This window comes from Temnothorax americanus, unplaced genomic scaffold (assembly GCF_048541705.1).
Source record: "Temnothorax americanus isolate GAGA-0224 unplaced genomic scaffold, ASM4854170v1 Scaffold21, whole genome shotgun sequence".
Lineage (NCBI taxonomy): Eukaryota > Metazoa > Arthropoda > Insecta > Hymenoptera > Formicidae > Temnothorax > Temnothorax americanus.
The window spans coordinates 674,331-692,067 of NW_027509349.1; the positions used below are offsets into that span (position 1 = coordinate 674,331).

General features: G+C 42.3%; 3 protein-coding genes across 5 annotated transcripts; all 3 read left to right on the plus strand.

The window, feature by feature from the left end:
• The first annotated feature begins 4,897 nt into the window (after nt 1–4,897).
• On the plus strand, nt 4,898–13,440 carry Sec71 (ADP ribosylation factor guanine nucleotide exchange factor Sec71). Of its 2 annotated transcripts, none has more exons than XM_077406793.1 (13): nt 4,898–5,144; nt 5,232–5,499; nt 5,603–6,945; nt 7,060–7,500; nt 7,669–7,946; nt 8,226–8,600; nt 8,692–9,193; nt 9,273–9,568; nt 9,891–10,063; nt 10,212–10,432; nt 10,511–10,714; nt 10,816–11,396; nt 11,478–13,440. In XM_077406793.1, the coding sequence occupies exons 2-13, from the start codon at nt 5,376–5,378 to the stop codon at nt 12,022–12,024; spliced, it is 5,085 nt and encodes a 1,694-aa protein (XP_077262919.1). In that variant the 5' UTR covers nt 4,898–5,144; nt 5,232–5,375; the 3' UTR covers nt 12,025–13,440. The 2 variants fall into 2 exon arrangements, with proteins under 2 accessions (XP_077262919.1, XP_077262921.1); XM_077406795.1 differs by having other exon boundaries at nt 8,280–8,600.
• A 142-nt stretch (nt 13,441–13,582) lies between these two features.
• Nucleotides 13,583–16,659, plus strand: Wrnexo (WRN RecQ like helicase). 2 transcript variants are annotated; one of them, XM_077406806.1, is made up of 7 exons: nt 13,583–13,971; nt 14,049–14,117; nt 14,814–14,941; nt 15,082–15,306; nt 15,915–16,059; nt 16,140–16,286; nt 16,481–16,659. In XM_077406806.1, the coding sequence occupies exons 1-7, from the start codon at nt 13,801–13,803 to the stop codon at nt 16,574–16,576; spliced, it is 981 nt and encodes a 326-aa protein (XP_077262932.1). In that variant the 5' UTR covers nt 13,583–13,800; the 3' UTR covers nt 16,577–16,659. The 2 variants fall into 2 exon arrangements, with proteins under 2 accessions (XP_077262932.1, XP_077262933.1); XM_077406807.1 differs by having other exon boundaries at nt 16,140–16,241.
• On the plus strand, nt 16,638–17,716 carry Lipt2 (Lipoyl(octanoyl) transferase 2). The gene has a single exon (XM_077406808.1). The coding sequence runs from the start codon at nt 16,638–16,640 to the stop codon at nt 17,349–17,351; it is 714 nt and encodes a 237-aa protein (XP_077262934.1). The 3' UTR covers nt 17,352–17,716.
• Nucleotides 17,717–17,737: the final 21 nt, after the last annotated feature.

Consider the following 17,737-nt stretch of genomic DNA (forward strand, 5'->3'; position numbering starts at 1 on the left):
GCGTACTGATTGGCTATAAGATAGAGGATTTCTAGAAACTCGAGAACTTCTCTATCCTGCAGCCAATTAAGGTGATCCTAAAGCCGTGATCCGTGATCCTAACCGGTTTTTTTCGGTTTTTTATAGTCCCGGTTCTTATGACCATCTTAAGTACAATTTTAAGATGTCATTAACCAATCACAGAGCCGTATTAGCATCTTAAGATATTACTTATTAAAGCTGCGGTCCACTTGACGCTACAAATGCTTCGAAGCATTCCTTTTCTCTTTTCTTTCAATGAAGAAAGAAGGAGAAAAAGAAGAACGCTCCAAAGCATTTGTAGCGTCAAGTGGACCGCAGCCCGCAGCCTAATAAGACGGTCTTGAAATAAAGATCTGATTATGAATACCGGCCATATAGTCAAAGTCAGTTTGTAAAAGAGTGTAGTTCGTCCAAAATAAGTTATTGTCACCAAATGCAAATCCTATAATTGTTCTTCTGCAGTTTGAAAAAGTCTTTCTGTTTTACTTTAAAAAAGAAATTCAAGTATAAGTTTGAAATAAAAGTTTGAAAGTTGTCGGAAATTTCCGACAACTTGCTGAAAATTGATCGTAACGTGTCATTTTTGCGAAACTAATAATCTCTCTCGCGATTCAACTCATGCAGGTAGAACAAGAAGTCACAATGAAGTCAACATTAAAATGATGATAAAATAGCCAAACATCGTCAGTTTGCCGTCATTTTGACATTATTTTGATTTGATTTTGTGACTTGCTGTTCTACTTGGAAAGCAAATCGACTTGCTCGGGCCCGTAAGTACAGCGATCGTAATTTCGAACACGGATTTGCTGGTTGCGTCACTTTTCTCTGTGAACTTGAACTAGTTGAACTGAGTTATTCCGCCCATACAATAGGAATTTTAGCTCCAGATCACTATCGTACGAACGTCAAGCTAATTTATGGCCCGGCTATAATAATCAACCTTGTTTTCCGCATTTCTGACTGATCGAAAGCAGTTATATCTCATTCACGCCCGGTACTCCGGAAAAGAGACATATCACCGCTCGTTGCGATATGACGGACGCCAATAATAATACCATCCAGCCCTTTATTTATTACTCCATGAGCGACGATGGACAGAAATATGAGGTAAAGTTTCCGCGCCAATCTATATAGTTACAGAGTCTATACACTTCTTATATATTTTTTTAAATTTTATCAGAAAGCAAAAGATGCGCGCGTTCGAGCGCGCGCGCTATTTATTTTTCACGTAATACATACATATACGTATTTTATTTTATATGTCATACTCTCTGAACTCTCGATATACACTACACAATTCCTGGAATTTCAAAAAATTATTGGAAATTTGAGAAATTCTTGGAATATTAAGTGGCAGTCTCTTTGCATGTTTAATACTTCTGATATTTTGTCGATTTTAAATATTGAATTTAGATGACATTTAGAGGTGGAACTTATTGTTGCAGAAACTGTTGAAACCGATCAGATATATTGGAAAACAGATAAGAGCGAAATTAGCAAAGACCTTCAATTATACTGGTTAAAAATATCGGACGACAGAGTCCAAACGGTTGACGATATAGTAAATATGTTCCACTATTCGAGCATTAATTCTGTAAGTTTATTTGCGTTTTAAGGTTTTCATATACAAACTATAGGCTTATGCATAGCATAAGGGCCTTGGCACATAAAAAATCTTTAAGCGGGGAGCACACACTTCTGCATAACGCATAATGCGTAAGCATAAGAAAATTGATTGGTCTATTTTCTTATGCACATGTGTATGGACCAATCAATTTTCTTATGCTTATACGCATTATGCGTTATGCAGAAGTGTGTGCTCCAATGTTTTACAATTAACATAATCTTTCAATTAATTGCTCCATATACCTCGAAAGCTTTTGTTATAATTTATTAAATTTATATATTTCTTTTTAATAATGCTTGATAAAGATATTTTACGACAACGGACAAAGAATATCAACGTGAAACGTCATTGCATTAAATTGTTGGAGAGATTCGGTTCTCTTAACTACACAAGAAACGTGCTTGAGGAACTGGACTCGACCGCGAGGGCTGAAATTGAACGTTTAGGTGGTGACCCGCTTTTAGTGAAGATTCTGGACGAGCTTAAGGGTGCCATTACATGGAGCGCGGAAACGCGGAAGCGCGGAACAGAATAGTAACTAGATTCCGCGTTTCCGCGAGTTGAGTTCCGCACGTTTGAACGGAAAAGCGGAATCCGCTATTATCGTGTATGTATGCATGGCTGCGTTTCGATATTCACTGCCAGTACTTAACGCAGCCTATGTATGTACCCTGGCTTGCATATAAGATATACTTCATAATAACCATCAACATGATGTTTGGATCTATAATATTATACTGCCACTTTTATTAAATAATAAAGTAATCGAAGAGTATGTAAAAGCTTTTTTTTTCAATGTGATTAGACAGCTCCAAAATTTGATGGAGTATATACTGTATCCGCGTTGACAACGGATTTTGACGCGTTCGTTCCGCGAGTTTGTTTCTCCTTATATTACATGGAGCACAATTTGCGCGGAAAAGCGGAACAGTATAGTGACAAATAGACATTTGTATTTATTTCTTAAAATTGTGTTCACTTAATTCATTGCAATTTTTATTAATATGCTTATCTTTTCAGCTTATCTATTGAATACAAGCATTTTAATCAATAAATACCGTTAAAAATTAATATTTTATAATTCTCCGTTCCGCTTTTTTCCGCTCAAAATATGCTCCATGTAATATAAGATATTCAAAACAGACGGAACGGATCGACAGAAATCTAGTAAATTTTGTCTTCCGCGTTTCCGCGTTTCCGCGTTTCCGCGCTCCATGTAATGGCACCCTAAGAATTGGGATACTATAATAAAGAAGCGCCTGCGGGAGGGAGAGGGAGGTGAGGAGGAAATAAGTAAGGAGGAAGTGAGAATAAGGGTGCCATTACATGGAGCGCGGAAACGCGGAAACGCGGAAGCGCGGAACAGAATAGTAACTAGATTCCGCGTTTCCGCGAGTTGAGGGTGCCATTACATGGAGCGCGGAAACGCGGAAACGCGGAAGCGCGGAAGACAAAATTTACTAGATTTCCGTCGATCCGTTCCGTCTGTTTTGAATGCCTTAATATTACATGGAGCATATTTTGAGCGGAAAAGCGGAACGGAGAATTATAAAATATTAATTTTTAACGGTATTTATTGATTAAAATGCTTGTATTCAATAGATAAGCTGAAAAGATAAGCATATTAATAAAAATTGCAATGAATTAAGTGAACACAATTTTAAGAAATGAATACAAATGTCTATTTGTCACTATACTGTTCCGCTTTTCCGCGCAAATTGTGCTCCATGTAATATAAGGAGAAACAAACTCGCGGAACGAACGCGTCAAAATCCGTTGTCAACGCGGATACAGTATACTCCATCAAATTTCGGAGCTGTTTAATCACATTGAAAAAAAAAGCTTTTACACATACTCTTCGATTACTTTATTATTTAATAAAAGTGGCAGTATAATATTATAGATCCAAACATCATGTTGATGGTTATTATGAAGTATATCTTATATGCAAGCCAGGGTACATACATAGGCTGCGTTAAGTACTGGCAGTGAATATCGAAACGCAGCCATACATACATACATACACGATAATAGCGGATTCCGCTTTTCCGTTCAAACGTGCGGGACTCAACTCGCGGAAACGCGGAATCTAGTTACTATTCTGTTCCGCGCTTCCGCGTTTCCGCGTTTCCGCGCTCCATGTAATGGCACCCTGAGTCCCGCACGTTTGAACGGAAAAGCGGAATCCGCTATTATCGTGTATGTATGTATGGCTGCGTTTCGATATTCACTGCCAGTACTTAACGCAGCCTATGTATGTACCCTGGCTTGCATATAAGATATACTTCATAATAACCATCAACATGATGTTTGGATCTATAATATTATACTGCCACTTTTATTAAATAATAAAGTAATCGAAGAGTATGTGTAAAAGCTTTTTTTTCAATGTGATTAAACAGCTCCGAAATTTGATTGAGTATACTGTATCCGCGTTGACAACGGATTTTGACGCGTTCGTTCCGCGAGTTTGTTTCTCCTTATATTACATGGAGCACAATTTGCGCGGAAAAGCGGAACAGTATAGTGACAAATAGACATTTGTATTCATTTCTTAAAATTGTGTTCACTTAATTCATTGCAATTTTTATTAATATGCTTATCTTTTCAGCTTATCTATTGAATACAAGCATTTTAATCAATAAATACCGTTAAAAATTAATATTTTATAATTCTCCGTTCCGCTTTTCCGCTCAAAATATGCTCCATGTAATATTAAGGCATTCAAAACAGACGGAACGGATCGACGGAAATCTAGTAAATTTTGTCTTCCGCGCTTCCGCGTTTCCGCGTTTCCGCGTTTCCGCGCTCCATGTAATGGCACCCTAAGGGTCTTAAAGAAATTAAAGGGGTAGACGGTATTCCGAGCGAGGTGTGAAAACACGGGGGGAAAGAGTTGGAGGAGTGGGTGAGAGAATTATGCAACAAAGTTTGGAGGGGAAGAGTATGGCCGGAGAGCTGGAATAAGGAGGGGATGATTGTGCCCATAGCGAAAAAGGCGGAAGGGGAGTGGGTAGAAGACAATAGGGGGGTTACTTGTATAAGGTGGATAACAGATCTGTTAATAAATATCGTATATTGTATATAGATACTAAACTGATTTAAAGTTTTTTTGAAAACGCGCCATAGGTGTTCTGAATTATGGCGGACGGCGGATGGTGTCCAATGTCCAATGGCGTCCCCCGAAGCGGGATGGCCGCTCTCTCAGGTTTCTCTCTATTCTATGGTGATAGCGAGCCTAAGCGAGCTGCGAGCTGCGAAACGGTTGACGGTTGTCATCATTCGCGGTTACGTTTCGATGGCTGTCAGCGCGAGTGTCGGTTGATTTCTGTCGTCGTCTAATTTCCGTTCGAGGTTCGAGTTCTGTTTTGAAGTTCAGTGACGGATGATGTTAATAGGCTACGTAACATCACTCTCGAGGAGACCGCGGTGCTGTTCCTGAAAAGCCGTTCTGAAAAAATTCGATGTGGTTCAGGTTGTCGTTTTATCACTTTAGGTGAGTGATTTTATACCTGTGGAATTTTCCTCGGCTTTGTCCTACCTCGGCTCATCGGACATACGTCTGTGTGCGCGATGTCCTCAGATTCGCAAGAAGGGGTCGCGTAGTAAGAGAGAAGGTGGCGAATGATGTTGGCCAACGGCCAGCCGCAGCATAGTCACATGCCATTCGCCAGCCTGCTCTAATGTTGACACATTGAAAAACCAGCATTGAACGAGCGCGTGGACGATGCAAAATAACTCCAAGACCAGAGAGATGTTTATCGTCCGAGCTTTGGAAAAGATTTTGGCCGACCGAGATGTCAAGAGATCGCACCTGTCGCAGCTCAGGAAGTCCTGCGAGTCTGCACTCGGTAAGGAGAGACCTTTCAAGCGTACAACTTGTAGCTATAAGCCTGTAGCTATAAGCGATAGGTTGCTAATTAAGTTTGTCACTCATATATTTCCATCTTGCAGAGGACCTCCGTAACGAGATCAAAGATGTACCAGCTGTGCAGGGTGAAGAGGTTATCTCAAACGCCCTGCCACAGCCCAAGAGCGACTCAAATGTCATTACCGCCGAGAAGTACTTTTTGCCATTTGAGTTAGCGTGTCAGAGCAAGTCACCACGGATTGTGGTGACAGCACTGGACTGCCTGCAGAAGTTAATCGCATATGGCCATCTCACTGGCAATGTGCCCGATTCAACGGAGCCTAACAAGCTGCTGATCGTGCGCATTGTCGAGACGATCTGCGGTTGCTTCACCGGTCCACAGACCGACGAGGGTGTGCAGCTGCAGATTATTAAAGCTCTGCTGACTGTAATGACAAGCCAGCATGTGGAGGTACACGAGGGTACGGTACTGTTGACAATTCGTACTGTTTACAACGTTTACTTGGCGTCGCGCAACCTGGTGAATCAAACAACAGCCCGTGCGACTCTCACGCAGATGATCAACGTGATCTTTGCGCGAATGGAGACTCAAGCGGAGGAAGAGAACGTGAGGCTTGATGGGGAACATCAGCAGGAGGGTTCTGTCGTAGCAAACGGCGAAACTGAAGCCGAACTAAGTCCAGAGAATGCTCCTAGTAATGATAACATTGATTCTCAAACAATTGTCAAGAGTATTCTTGATGATGTAGTAAAATCTGTGGTGCCATTGGAAGAGGAAGTCAGTTTGGAGAACGGCAATTCGGAGGACAACGGTGACGAGGCGGCCGCTGAGAATGACAACATGGTAACTGCGAAATTCACCCATGTGCTGCAAAAGGATGCGTTCCTGGTGTTTCGCGCTCTCTGCAAGCTCTCTATGAAACCGCTGCCGGACGGCACTCCCGATCCAAGATCGCACGAGCTCCGTTCCAAGATCTTGTCGCTTCAGTTACTTCTGGGAATCTTGCAGAACGCCGGTCCAATATTGCGCTCTAACGAGATGTTTGTTATCGCCATTAAACAGTACTTGTGCGTCGCGCTGTCGAAGAATGGCGTGTCCTCGGTGCCGGAAGTGTTTGAGCTGTCGTTGGCACTGTTCCTGGCGCTGCTCGCCCGTTTCAAGATGCACCTCAAGATGCAGATTGAGGTGTTCTTCAAGGAGATTTTTATGAACATCCTCGAGACCTCTAGCAGCTCTTTCGAGCACAAGTGGATGGTCATACATGCGCTTACGAGGATCTGTGCGGATGCCCAGAGCGTCGTCGACATCTACGTTAACTACGATTGCGATCTCTCAGCAGCGAATCTCTTCGAGAGGCTCGTCAATGATCTCTCTAAGATTGCTCAAGGTCGTCAAGCTCTGGAGCTAGGCGCATCGCCAAATCAGGTGCGTTATGAAAAAGAGGACGACAGGATAGATGTATTATTTGGAACAGAGAATGTTCTTCGAGACAAGCAATATAAAGTTTTGTTTGTAATTATTAGTGTCTTGCTCTTTCAGGAGAAATCCATGCGCATCCGTGGTCTCGAGTGCCTCGTGTCTATTCTGAAGTGCATGGTGGAGTGGAGTCGGGATCTTTACGTGAATCCCAGCGTGCCAGCGGATCAGCAACCATTGTCAGATCCACCGGATACGACGCCGGAGATCCCGCTACCGCGTTACGGCAGCGCTGGCAGCCTCTCGTCGGCCAACTCCAGTCTGACTGGCAACAAGGAGGTGCCGGACTCGCCGGAGCAGTACGAAGTACAGAAACAACAGAAAGAGGTATGGGAGGCCGGTATCGAGATCTTTAGCCGGAAGCCTGGCAAGGGTGTGCAGTACTTGCAGGAGCAAGGACTGCTCGGTACTTCGCCGGAGGACGTGGCCAGGTGGCTGCACCTGGACGAGCGGCTCGACAAGACCGCTATTGGAGACTTTCTGGGCGACCATAATCATAACCAGGTGACGAGAAGAGAACAATTGAAATTAATAGATTTTACTAATTATAGACATAAATAGCGACCATGGTTGATCAAATCTAAATCATGTTGTGATTATTGCGCGATAATTATTGTTAATTGTTGTTAATTAATTAAGATAATGACTAATTTTGTTATACCGTTTGCACAGGTAATGTACCATTACATCGATCAGATGAACTTTGCCGAACGCGATCTAGTAACCGCACTCAGGTATTTCCTGGAGGGCTTTCGGCTGCCCGGCGAGGCACAGAAGATCGACCGACTGATGGAAAAGTTTGCCAGTCGCTATTGCGAGTGTAACCCTAACAACGGCCTCTTCACGAGCGCGGATACAGCCTACGTTCTCGGCTTCTCAATCATAATGCTGACCACCGATTTGCACTCGCCGCAGGTTAAGAATAAAATGACCAAAGAACAATACATCAAGTACGTATAGCAATTTTAAAGTTAATTATAATTAAAAAATTATGTTTTACATACATATAATTATTAATACTGAGAAAATTTTATTGTATTTAAGTTTGTCTTTGTTAGTATATTTTTATTAATTTTTTCTTATTACATTTTATTATTATTAATATTATGTAACAATTAGTAATATAAAAATGCATAGGAATCGCTCTTTATATCAAATCAAATGGTATAATCTCTTTAATTATAGACTTGAAGAGTCTTTTCTTATTTTTATTTTCTTTCATTCATCAGGCTTAATCGGCGCATCAGCGACAATGAGGATCTTCCTGAGGAATACCTATCTAGGATCTACGATGAAATCGCTGGCAACGAGATTAAGATGAAGTCGAATCCTAATAATAGCCGGCTCGCCGGCAAACAGCTGATATCTAGTGAAAAGAAACGACGATTGTTATGGAACATGGAAATGGAAGTAATTTCTACGGCGGCGAAAAATTTGATGGAATCTGTCAGTCATGTTCAGGCACCATTCACTACGGCGAAGCATCTGGAACACGTGCGGCCGATGTTCAAAATGGCCTGGACGCCATTCCTCGCGGCGTTCAGCGTCGGACTTCAAGACTGCGACGATCCAGAGATCGCGTCGCTCTGCTTGGACGGTATCAGGTGAGAAGAAATCTGAGAAACGAAGGAAAATAGATTTATACGGCTGTGCCTCTTTCGTGCTTTATAATTATTTATATATTATATATTTTAGATGTGCCATTCGTATCGCCTGCATCTTTCATATGAGCCTCGAGCGCGATGCCTATGTACAAGCTTTGGCAAGATTCACCTTGTTGACGGCTAATTCACCAATTACCGAAATGAAGGCTAAGAACATCGATACCATCAAGACTCTCATCACAGTAGCTCACACCGATGGCAACTATCTAGGCAGCTCGTGGCTCGATGTCGTCAAATGCATCTCCCAGTTAGAATTGGCGCAGCTGATAGGTACTGGAGTACGGCCACAATTGCTGGGCCCACCGTCAAAACCGCACTTTCCCTCGCCATTGGCGAACTTCGGTAATCTTGCACACTCTGCCAGTTCGCACCAGACCAACAATCTCAACTTGAGCTCGTTGGACCCCAGCGTGAAGGAGTCCATCGGTGAAACCAGCTCGCAGAGCGTCGTCGTAGCCGTAGATCGTATCTTTACCGGCTCGACGAGACTCGATGGTGATGCCATTGTCGAATTTGTCAAGGCTCTCTGCCAGGTCTTTGTCTCTTCGCTCAATTATTCTTACATAATACAAATTGCATAATAAATGTCTAACCATGATTAATAATCATTAGGTATCTCTTGAGGAGCTGGCACACCCCACGCAACCGCGCATGTTCTCTCTTACGAAGATCGTCGAGATCTCGTACTACAATATGGGTCGTATTAGATTACAGTGGTCCAGGATCTGGCAGGTCCTCGGCGATCATTTCGACAGGGTGGGATGCAGTCCACGACAGGATATCGCATTTTTCGCGGTGGATTCTCTGAGGCAGCTGGCCACCAAGTTTATCGAGAAGGGCGAGTTTGCCAATTTCAGATTCCAAAAAGACTTCCTCAGGCCGTTCGAGCACATCATGAAAAAGAACAGGTAATATAATTTGATTCTTTAATTATAATTAATCTTGATTCACTTTTATTTAATTTGTGACTGTAATTTATATAGTTTATTAACTTTAGCATAACAGCCAGAAAGTGGACTTGGTTAATTTGTAACTGTAATTTGTAATTGTAATTATGTACTTCGATATGTTATGTATAACTTTACCCACGTTTTTTATTTTTTTAAGTAAACATTTTTTAAGTAAACAAAGTCAATCCACTAGAATATGTTAAGTATTGTATTTATAATAATTTTACATAATATATTTTAACTATTGTTTAATTGTGATTTAATTTGATTTGTGATTCAGATCGCCTGTGATTAGAGATATGGTTGTGAGATGCGTGGCGCAGATTGTTCATTCGCAAGCGCCGAATATCAGATCCGGTTGGAAGAACATTTTCAGTGTTTTCCACCACGCGGCCAGTGATCGTGATGAATCTGTCGTCGAGCTGGCCTTTAACATGACCGGCAAAATTATCAGTGAGTTTTATTTTTATGTCTGCCTTGGAGAATATCACTGTACTTACGTCGTTTTTCTCCTATTCAATCACCATCTAGAATAATATCAATTTTAAACGTATGCTAACTCCATCATTGTTATTATACAATTCGAATATATGATCCGTAGATGAGCTGTATGCAGAGGACTTTAGCATCATGGTGGACTCCTTCCAAGACGCTGTTAAATGTCTGAGCGAGTTCGCGTGCAATGCTTCTTTTCCGGACACCAGCATGGAGGCAATCCGGCTAATACGTTCCTGCGCTTCTTATATTGATGCGAATCCCAATCTATTTGCCGAGGGTATGATGGACGACAGCGGGATGGTTTCTGAGGAAGATCGAGCCTGGGTATCGTTATCTTAGCTTGTTTATTTCGCATAAGAACCGTGACATGTTTTTTCTTTCTTTTTTCTTTTTTTTTTATAGGTAAGAGGATGGTTCCCGCTGCTATTTGAATTATCCTGCGTTGTGAGTAGATGTAAGTTGGACGTTAGGACGCGCGCGCTAACGGTACTCTTCGATGTCGTCAAAACCCACGGTGCGTCCTTCAAGCCTCATTGGTGGAAGGACCTTTTCCAGGTCCTTTTCAGGATCTTTGACAATATGAAGCTGCCCGAACAGCATACTGAGGTTCATATAATTCTCTAAGATAAAAAAGAAGGAGAATAAATGTATTTTTTCAGAGGTTATTTGAACATCTAGGCACGTAAACGATCTATTAAATATTGCAGAAAGCTGAGTGGATGACAACAACGTGCAATCACGCGCTGTACGCTATCGTGGATGTGTTCTCACAGTTCTACGATATCCTGGGTCCCTTGTTGCTGGAGCAGCTCTATTTCCAGCTTCTCTGGTGCGTCCAGCAGGACAACGAACAGTTGGCGCGATCGGGCACCAACTGTCTGGAGAATTTGGTCATCAGCAATGGCATCAAGTTCGACGAGCAGACTTGGGAGAAGACCTGCCAATGCGTCCTGGACATTTTCGAGAGCACTCTACCGTCAGCGCTGCTCACGTGGAAGCCGCACTCGGCGAACAAGGAATCTGACCTCGACGTGATTACCGGCGAGTCCGACGGTATTCACGTTGGTATTCTGAAGAGGAGCAACAGCGCACAGAGCTTGAACACTGAGACCTTGCCGAAGGCGAAGCTCTTCTCTGCGTTGCAAATCAAGTGCGTAGTTCAGCTCGAGTTGATACAGACCATCGATAATATCGTTTTTTATCCGGCGACGTCGCGCAAGGAGGATCAGGAGAATCTGGCGCTCGCACAGGCCGACATGCTGAACGGCAAATCGTCGGAACTTGTAAAGTGAGTGCTCCATCGTTGCGTCGATCTCTTAAAATTTACAACTTACAGTATAATATACGCAACGCAATTGATGATTTTTAGGGCCGGCGCTGATCAGCAGAAGGAGGAGCAGGGCATGTACTGCGCCCTGACGACTAATCATCTTCTGCAATTGGTGGAGTGTCTGCTGCGATCGCATCGCTTCGCCAAGAGCTTCAATTCGGATCACGAGCAGCGTAACGTGCTGTGGAAGGCCAGCTTTCGCGGCAATATGAAGCCGTCTCTGCTGAAGCAGGAGACGCAGTCGCTCGCGTGCGCGCTGCGTATCCTCTTTAAAATGTACAGCGACGAGGCGCATCGCGCGGATTGGTCCAAGGTAGAGGCGCGGCTGGTCGAGGTGGCGTGCGAGGCCTTGGAATATTTCCTGGCGCTCGCCAACGAGGCCCACCGTGACGCCTGGACCCCGATTCTGCTGCTGTTGCTCACCCGGATCCTCAAGATGAGCGATCATCGCTTCGCGGTCCACGCCTCCACCTGCTATCCTTCCCTCTGCGAGGTCATGTGCTTCGATCTCAAGCCCGAGCTCAGATCGGTGCTGCGCAGATTTTTCCTCAGGATCGGGCCGGTCTTCAGAATCACGCAACAGTAGTGGCGGGCCGGCGAGTAGCAGCAGATGGGCAGGTTGGGCTACCGACGGGTACTCAGGATCGTCTCGAACACGGAGTCGACTGATTTTGCCACAACGTTGCTCGCAAGAAAGACGATGTCGCATACCCGTCTCTGCCCCCGGGCAATAAGATTGTAATTAAATGTAAAGCGGTTAGATACTTTGGCTTGTGTTAAATAGTTTATATACAATCCAACAATTTTTGCATACATTTGTATACTCCATCGAACTCTCTTAGCGTGTTCGCGTTATTTTACATTCAAGTTGACGCACTGATTCGCCATCTCACTTTATATAGCATATAATGCTCAAATGTGACTCGGATTTTATCAAACGCTGTCCAGCGTGTGTGTATTCGTAATATATTAATTGCATTCTGCGGTAATTTGAGCACATTGTGATATCGTTACTGATATAAGCTTTTAATATAATTGAATAATGTCTTATTGATTTATTTATTTTTTTTTTATTTATGAATAATGTTAACGCTCATATTCTACACTAGTATTCTAGCGCTAAATGGGCGACAAGAATACACGTATACTATTATGCACACGTTCGTCGTAGAAATCGTTGGATCGTATGCAAACGGTTTAACGGTCACGTGTACATACACATGCGTCAATGTAATATAACGGAACAGGCAGAGAGTGGTGCGGGAGATTGGGAATTGGCAGTGTGCATCCTCATCCAATCAAAAGTCGAGCATAAGATTTAGAATATTCAGATGAGACAATTATTCTCGAAGGTTTTAAATTTCTACACTCCCTGTGTTTAGAAGGCCGTCTCGAGGAGATCACTAAACTGTACTACGTTTCATTAGTGATGAGGAAGTCTGATTATGAAGATCTGACAGTTTTAGTCGAGAGAATACGATTTTCGTTGGCTGCTAATTCATTTAGTTGTTAGTATTTTTTTCCCCCGTGTCATTTTACTTGAACGATGAAAAGTTGAAAGAGAAACCGGGCGAAGGAGGACTGTCGCGGATTCCCATGTGACTCGGAGACGCCGTGAGATATGTATACATTATAAATAGCGATCGAGTAGTGAGGTGTCATGAAACTGTAGTCTTTATATAATTTCATAAAGGAAACGGAGGAGAGAGAGAGAGAGAGAGAGAGAGAAAGAAAGAGAGAGAGAGAGAGAGGAAGAATGCGTGTATGCAAGTGAAAGGGGGAGAGACAAGTGCTGTTGTCAATACGTAGATCTCTTTAAGACACCCTGAAAAACGTCATCAACCTAACATTAGCATCATTGCATATGTATATTTATGTCGGAGCAAAAAGTAATATAACGCTTAAATAACTTATATATATATATATATAAATAGCAAGTTTGTGTGAGCAGTTCTTTGACGTGGTTCGAGATCTTATTTAAATAAATTCGATAAAAACAAAATTAACGTCTTGCGCGTCCCCTCTGTTTTCCCTGTTCCCTTCTCAGGCTCTATTCTTTACAACCGCACTCGCACTACCTCTCTGGCACTACATTGTGCCTAAAATGAAATGGGCGTAAAATTAGACGTTGGAGAGAAAAAAAAGAAAGGGTGAAAAATGCAACGACCTCTTAATTTTTTTTTCTCCCGCAAGCGGTATATCTCTTTTTTCCCCTTCCTTATCTTTCCTCCCTCTCCCCATTCTTTCATCGCTTCGTTCGTTCGACGTGTGACAGAGCGTCAGCTGTTCGCCAGGTGGAAACTGGAAATTGGCGGGAAATCTGGTTAATCTGGAGAAACGGAGAAACCGGCGACGCGACATCATGGCACCGTCGAGGTCCCGGCGGCAGGACGAAGCACGCGTCCACGAGCGATTCCAGACACCGGGGCCGATTTTTTCCCGTACGGCGGAACCGTTCGGAGTCTACGAGTCCGGCCGCCTTCTCTCCCCCTTCGCGATGACGACACGTGCCGGCCGCCTCGGCAAGGAGGAGGTTAGTTACGCGCGCGCGTCCCTTCTTCGTCGTGCTTCATAATTCTGACGCGATCTACATCTACGGCTGTGTTGCAGGTGCCCGAGGGACCTGAGGGATCCGTGGGATTGCGTCGCTCGCCGCGGAACCTGCCGCAGCATCTGAAGGTGTGTGTGTGCGACTATCGAGTGGTCGTCGCCCGTCGGTGCAACGAGGTGCTTGGCCTCGCGCAAATATGAGCAGTGGAAAAATGGAGCATTTTCCATTTTCCAAACTTAAACTTGGAACGAACGCATCAATTGATATGACGAAATTGTTATGACGATACGATGAAATAGCCTGACGTTGGAGACTTCTTTCTCTGTAAGGGTTGACAAGTTTTTCTGTAAAGGGTCAAATAGTGAATATTTTAGATGTGGGTCGAAAGACCCAGAATACGTAGGTACTTACATAACAAAAGAGAAAATTTCTGATTGACAATTTAAAATATAATAGTAATTGTTATTATGTGCACAAAAAACAGCTTTGAATTTGGCCCACTAGCCGTAGTTTGTCAATCACTGATCTAGGATGTTATAAATCTCCACGGTTTTACATATATTTTTCCACTATAGACTTTTCTTACTTTCATGTAAAGCTTGAGTGAATAAGGGTATTTAAATGTGTGAGTGTAATTGTGTATGTATGCCTCTTGCAATTAAAAATATAAAATAATTCATACACGTGGTCCATGTTTTATTTGAGAAAGTTTCAGTTTGTTCTTAACTTTGAAAACTATTTATTTAACGTTGGCGTTTATCTACGTTTTATTATTCTGTTTCTATCTCTCTAATGGATAAAAATAATTATTGATTTCTCTGCAGGAGAAGTTGGAGCAACCAAAACCTAAAAGGGAGCCCGACATAAAAACATTGCCTCCGATTGTCTTCGAGGGACGCATTCACTTCACCGATGACTTCTTCGACTGTGCCCAGATCTGCGACGATCTCCTGTGAGTGCGGAAGACACAGAATATTTCTCAGAAGCATGCAAATAACAAAGTTTCTAAATATAGAAAAAGAAGAAAATTTGAGATAAAACTTTTCAAAGAAATTGGATTTTTTGCGCGTTTCTCTCTAATCTTTCTTCCAGACAAGAAGTGAGGCGCAGCGAGAAGGAGATCATACCGATAGGTTTCGATCTGGAGTGGCCGTTCAACTTCCAAACTGGCAGCGGGAAGACGGCGCTGGTGCAAATTTGCTTGGAGAACAGCGCGTGTTATCTCCTGTACGTCTATTCGCTCAAGAAGCTCCCGGCAGCATTCGTCGAACTCTTGCATCATCCGAAAGTCAAGCTCGTCGGTGTCAATGTTAAAAAGTCAGTAATTATTAACTAAATAATGAAATTTCATTTTTCTTTGAGAGAACAGTTTTGTTTGAAAGACGCGATAAATTATTTCAAAAAAAAATCTTATTTGAATCATGCTTGAAATCATATTGCAAACAGATGTTCTTTTTCAATATATTAGAGAAGCTACAATAATTTATGCATAGATAAAAAAATTAACATATTCTCTAAGAGGCCTCCGTTAAAACGCAGCATTAGAATTTTCCAATTATTAATAATCCAGATAATTTTTCAAATCTCCAGAATTTTCCATAACATTGACATCATCTCACTCACTTTCTGCTCGTCAAATTCCATATGCGATTGAGTAGCATTAAACAAAGGATTTTGCGTTATCACATTCAACTCAGTTTATCAAGAACCAATGAATTCTGTGTGCGCCGTAATGTCGAAACTCACTAGCGTATATATAATTTTCTTCATTCAAATATGTTGCATTATCTGTTATTCTGTAATGAGCAGTAGTCATTGTTCCATCACTTTACAAATTTCATTTGGTATTATCTGCGCTCTTTCGCGAGCGCTTCTTCTCCGTGCAAAAAATAGTAGCCAATAATCGCGTGTTTAATATTTTGCAGCGACGTGTGGAAGCTCGGGAGAGATTTTAAGGAGTTTCCTGCTCAGAAAGTGGTAGAGAATAATTGTTTGGACTGTGGGACTTACGCTAATCAAGTCTTGAAGCGATCCTGCCGTTGGAGTTTGGAAAAATTGACCGCTTATTTGGTATTATATTTTACTTTGCATTGCTTTATGGCATTTCGACAGATCAAATTAAAATCAGGGCAAAATCTTTATATATCCAGTTGAAGAAGAAAATCAACAAAGATCCCGAGGTGCGAATGAGCAGGTGGCATATACAACCTCTTAGTGACGTCCAGAAAAGTTACGCAGCCACGGATGCTTATGTACGTTCACTTAAAGACACCCTGAGCCCTGATGTTAATAAAATAGTAAAGTATAAAAAATAATATTAATTTAATGTGGAAAATCTGTTATATATAAACATTAAGATAATAGAACATTTAAAGTCACTGTGAAAATATCAAGACTGCGATTAATTTAAAAGTGTTGAAAAGATGCTAAAAAGAAAAATATAATCGTGAAAGAATCATCTCCGTCAAAATAATAATGTCTTCGTACACAGGTATCTCTTCTGCTTTACACGACAATTCAGGAGAAGGCTGTCGCCATAGAGAAGGAGAACCAGGACGATGAGAACTCGTTGAATCCTTCGATCTAACGAAATTCTCGCTTTTCGGCTTTAAAGAACATCCAATTTAACATTTCCGAATGTCGTCAAGATGCGTTCACGAGTGGTAAAAGTCTTGTTGGGTGGCCGCTTGCCGTACGGGGTCGGTCTACAATTGCAGAAGGCTTTATCAGAACACCATCATAAGCGTTTGAGCGAAACGGCAAACACGCTGGTACTTTTGGAACATGAGCCAGTGTACACGGTAGGGATACGGAACAAGGGATACACAGAGGAAGATGAGAGAAAGCTGAGGAACCTCGGTGCAGAGTTCTGGAAGACAAATCGCGGCGGGCTGATCACTTTTCACGGACCCGGTCAGCTGGTGGCATATCCGGTGCTCGACCTGAAGCAGTTCCACACCAGCGTCAGGTGGTACGTGCACGAGGTGGAACGTATGGTGATCCGCGTGTGCGCCGAGCTCGGCATCAAGGCCGAGACCTCGCCGGACACCGGGGTCTGGGTCGGCGATCGCAAGATCTGTGCCATAGGCGTCCACGGAAGCCGCTACGTCACCACCCATGGCCTCGCGCTTAACTGCAATACCGATCTCAAGTGGTTCGATCATATTGTGCCGTGCGGGATCGAGGGTAAAGGCGTGACCAGCATTTCTAAGGAGCTAGAAATGGACGTTACAGTCGCCGACGTGCTGCCAATCTTCAGGAATGCTTTCAGCGATCAGTTCGAGTGCGAACTGATCGACTACCCGCTCGGCGAGGCCTCACAATTGCTACGGAATGCACGTCGTAGTATGTTACAAGTATGATAGTTATAAAGAATGAAGACTTGTGAATTTCAAGTGAAACTTTTGGACATGGTTCGTTTTTAACTCCGTTAGATTGAAGTGACAATGTTGAAGATAGTCTTGCGAATCTCTTAGAACTTTGAATTATAAGATTTGATAAATTTCGGTGTTTTGGACTATCTTTTGTAGCAATAAATAGAAGTTATTGAAATTTTAATGCGATAATGTTAAAGAATTCTAGTATTATGGATTTTTGAAACTCAAGATATTATTCTAAAATTTTGGCAAGATATTGTAATTATTTGTAAATTATTACGACGAAAATTGTTTATAAATCTTGTAATATCAATTTAAAATTTTATATAAAAATAATAGTCCTCTGTTAATTTGTACTTCATATCGTAGTA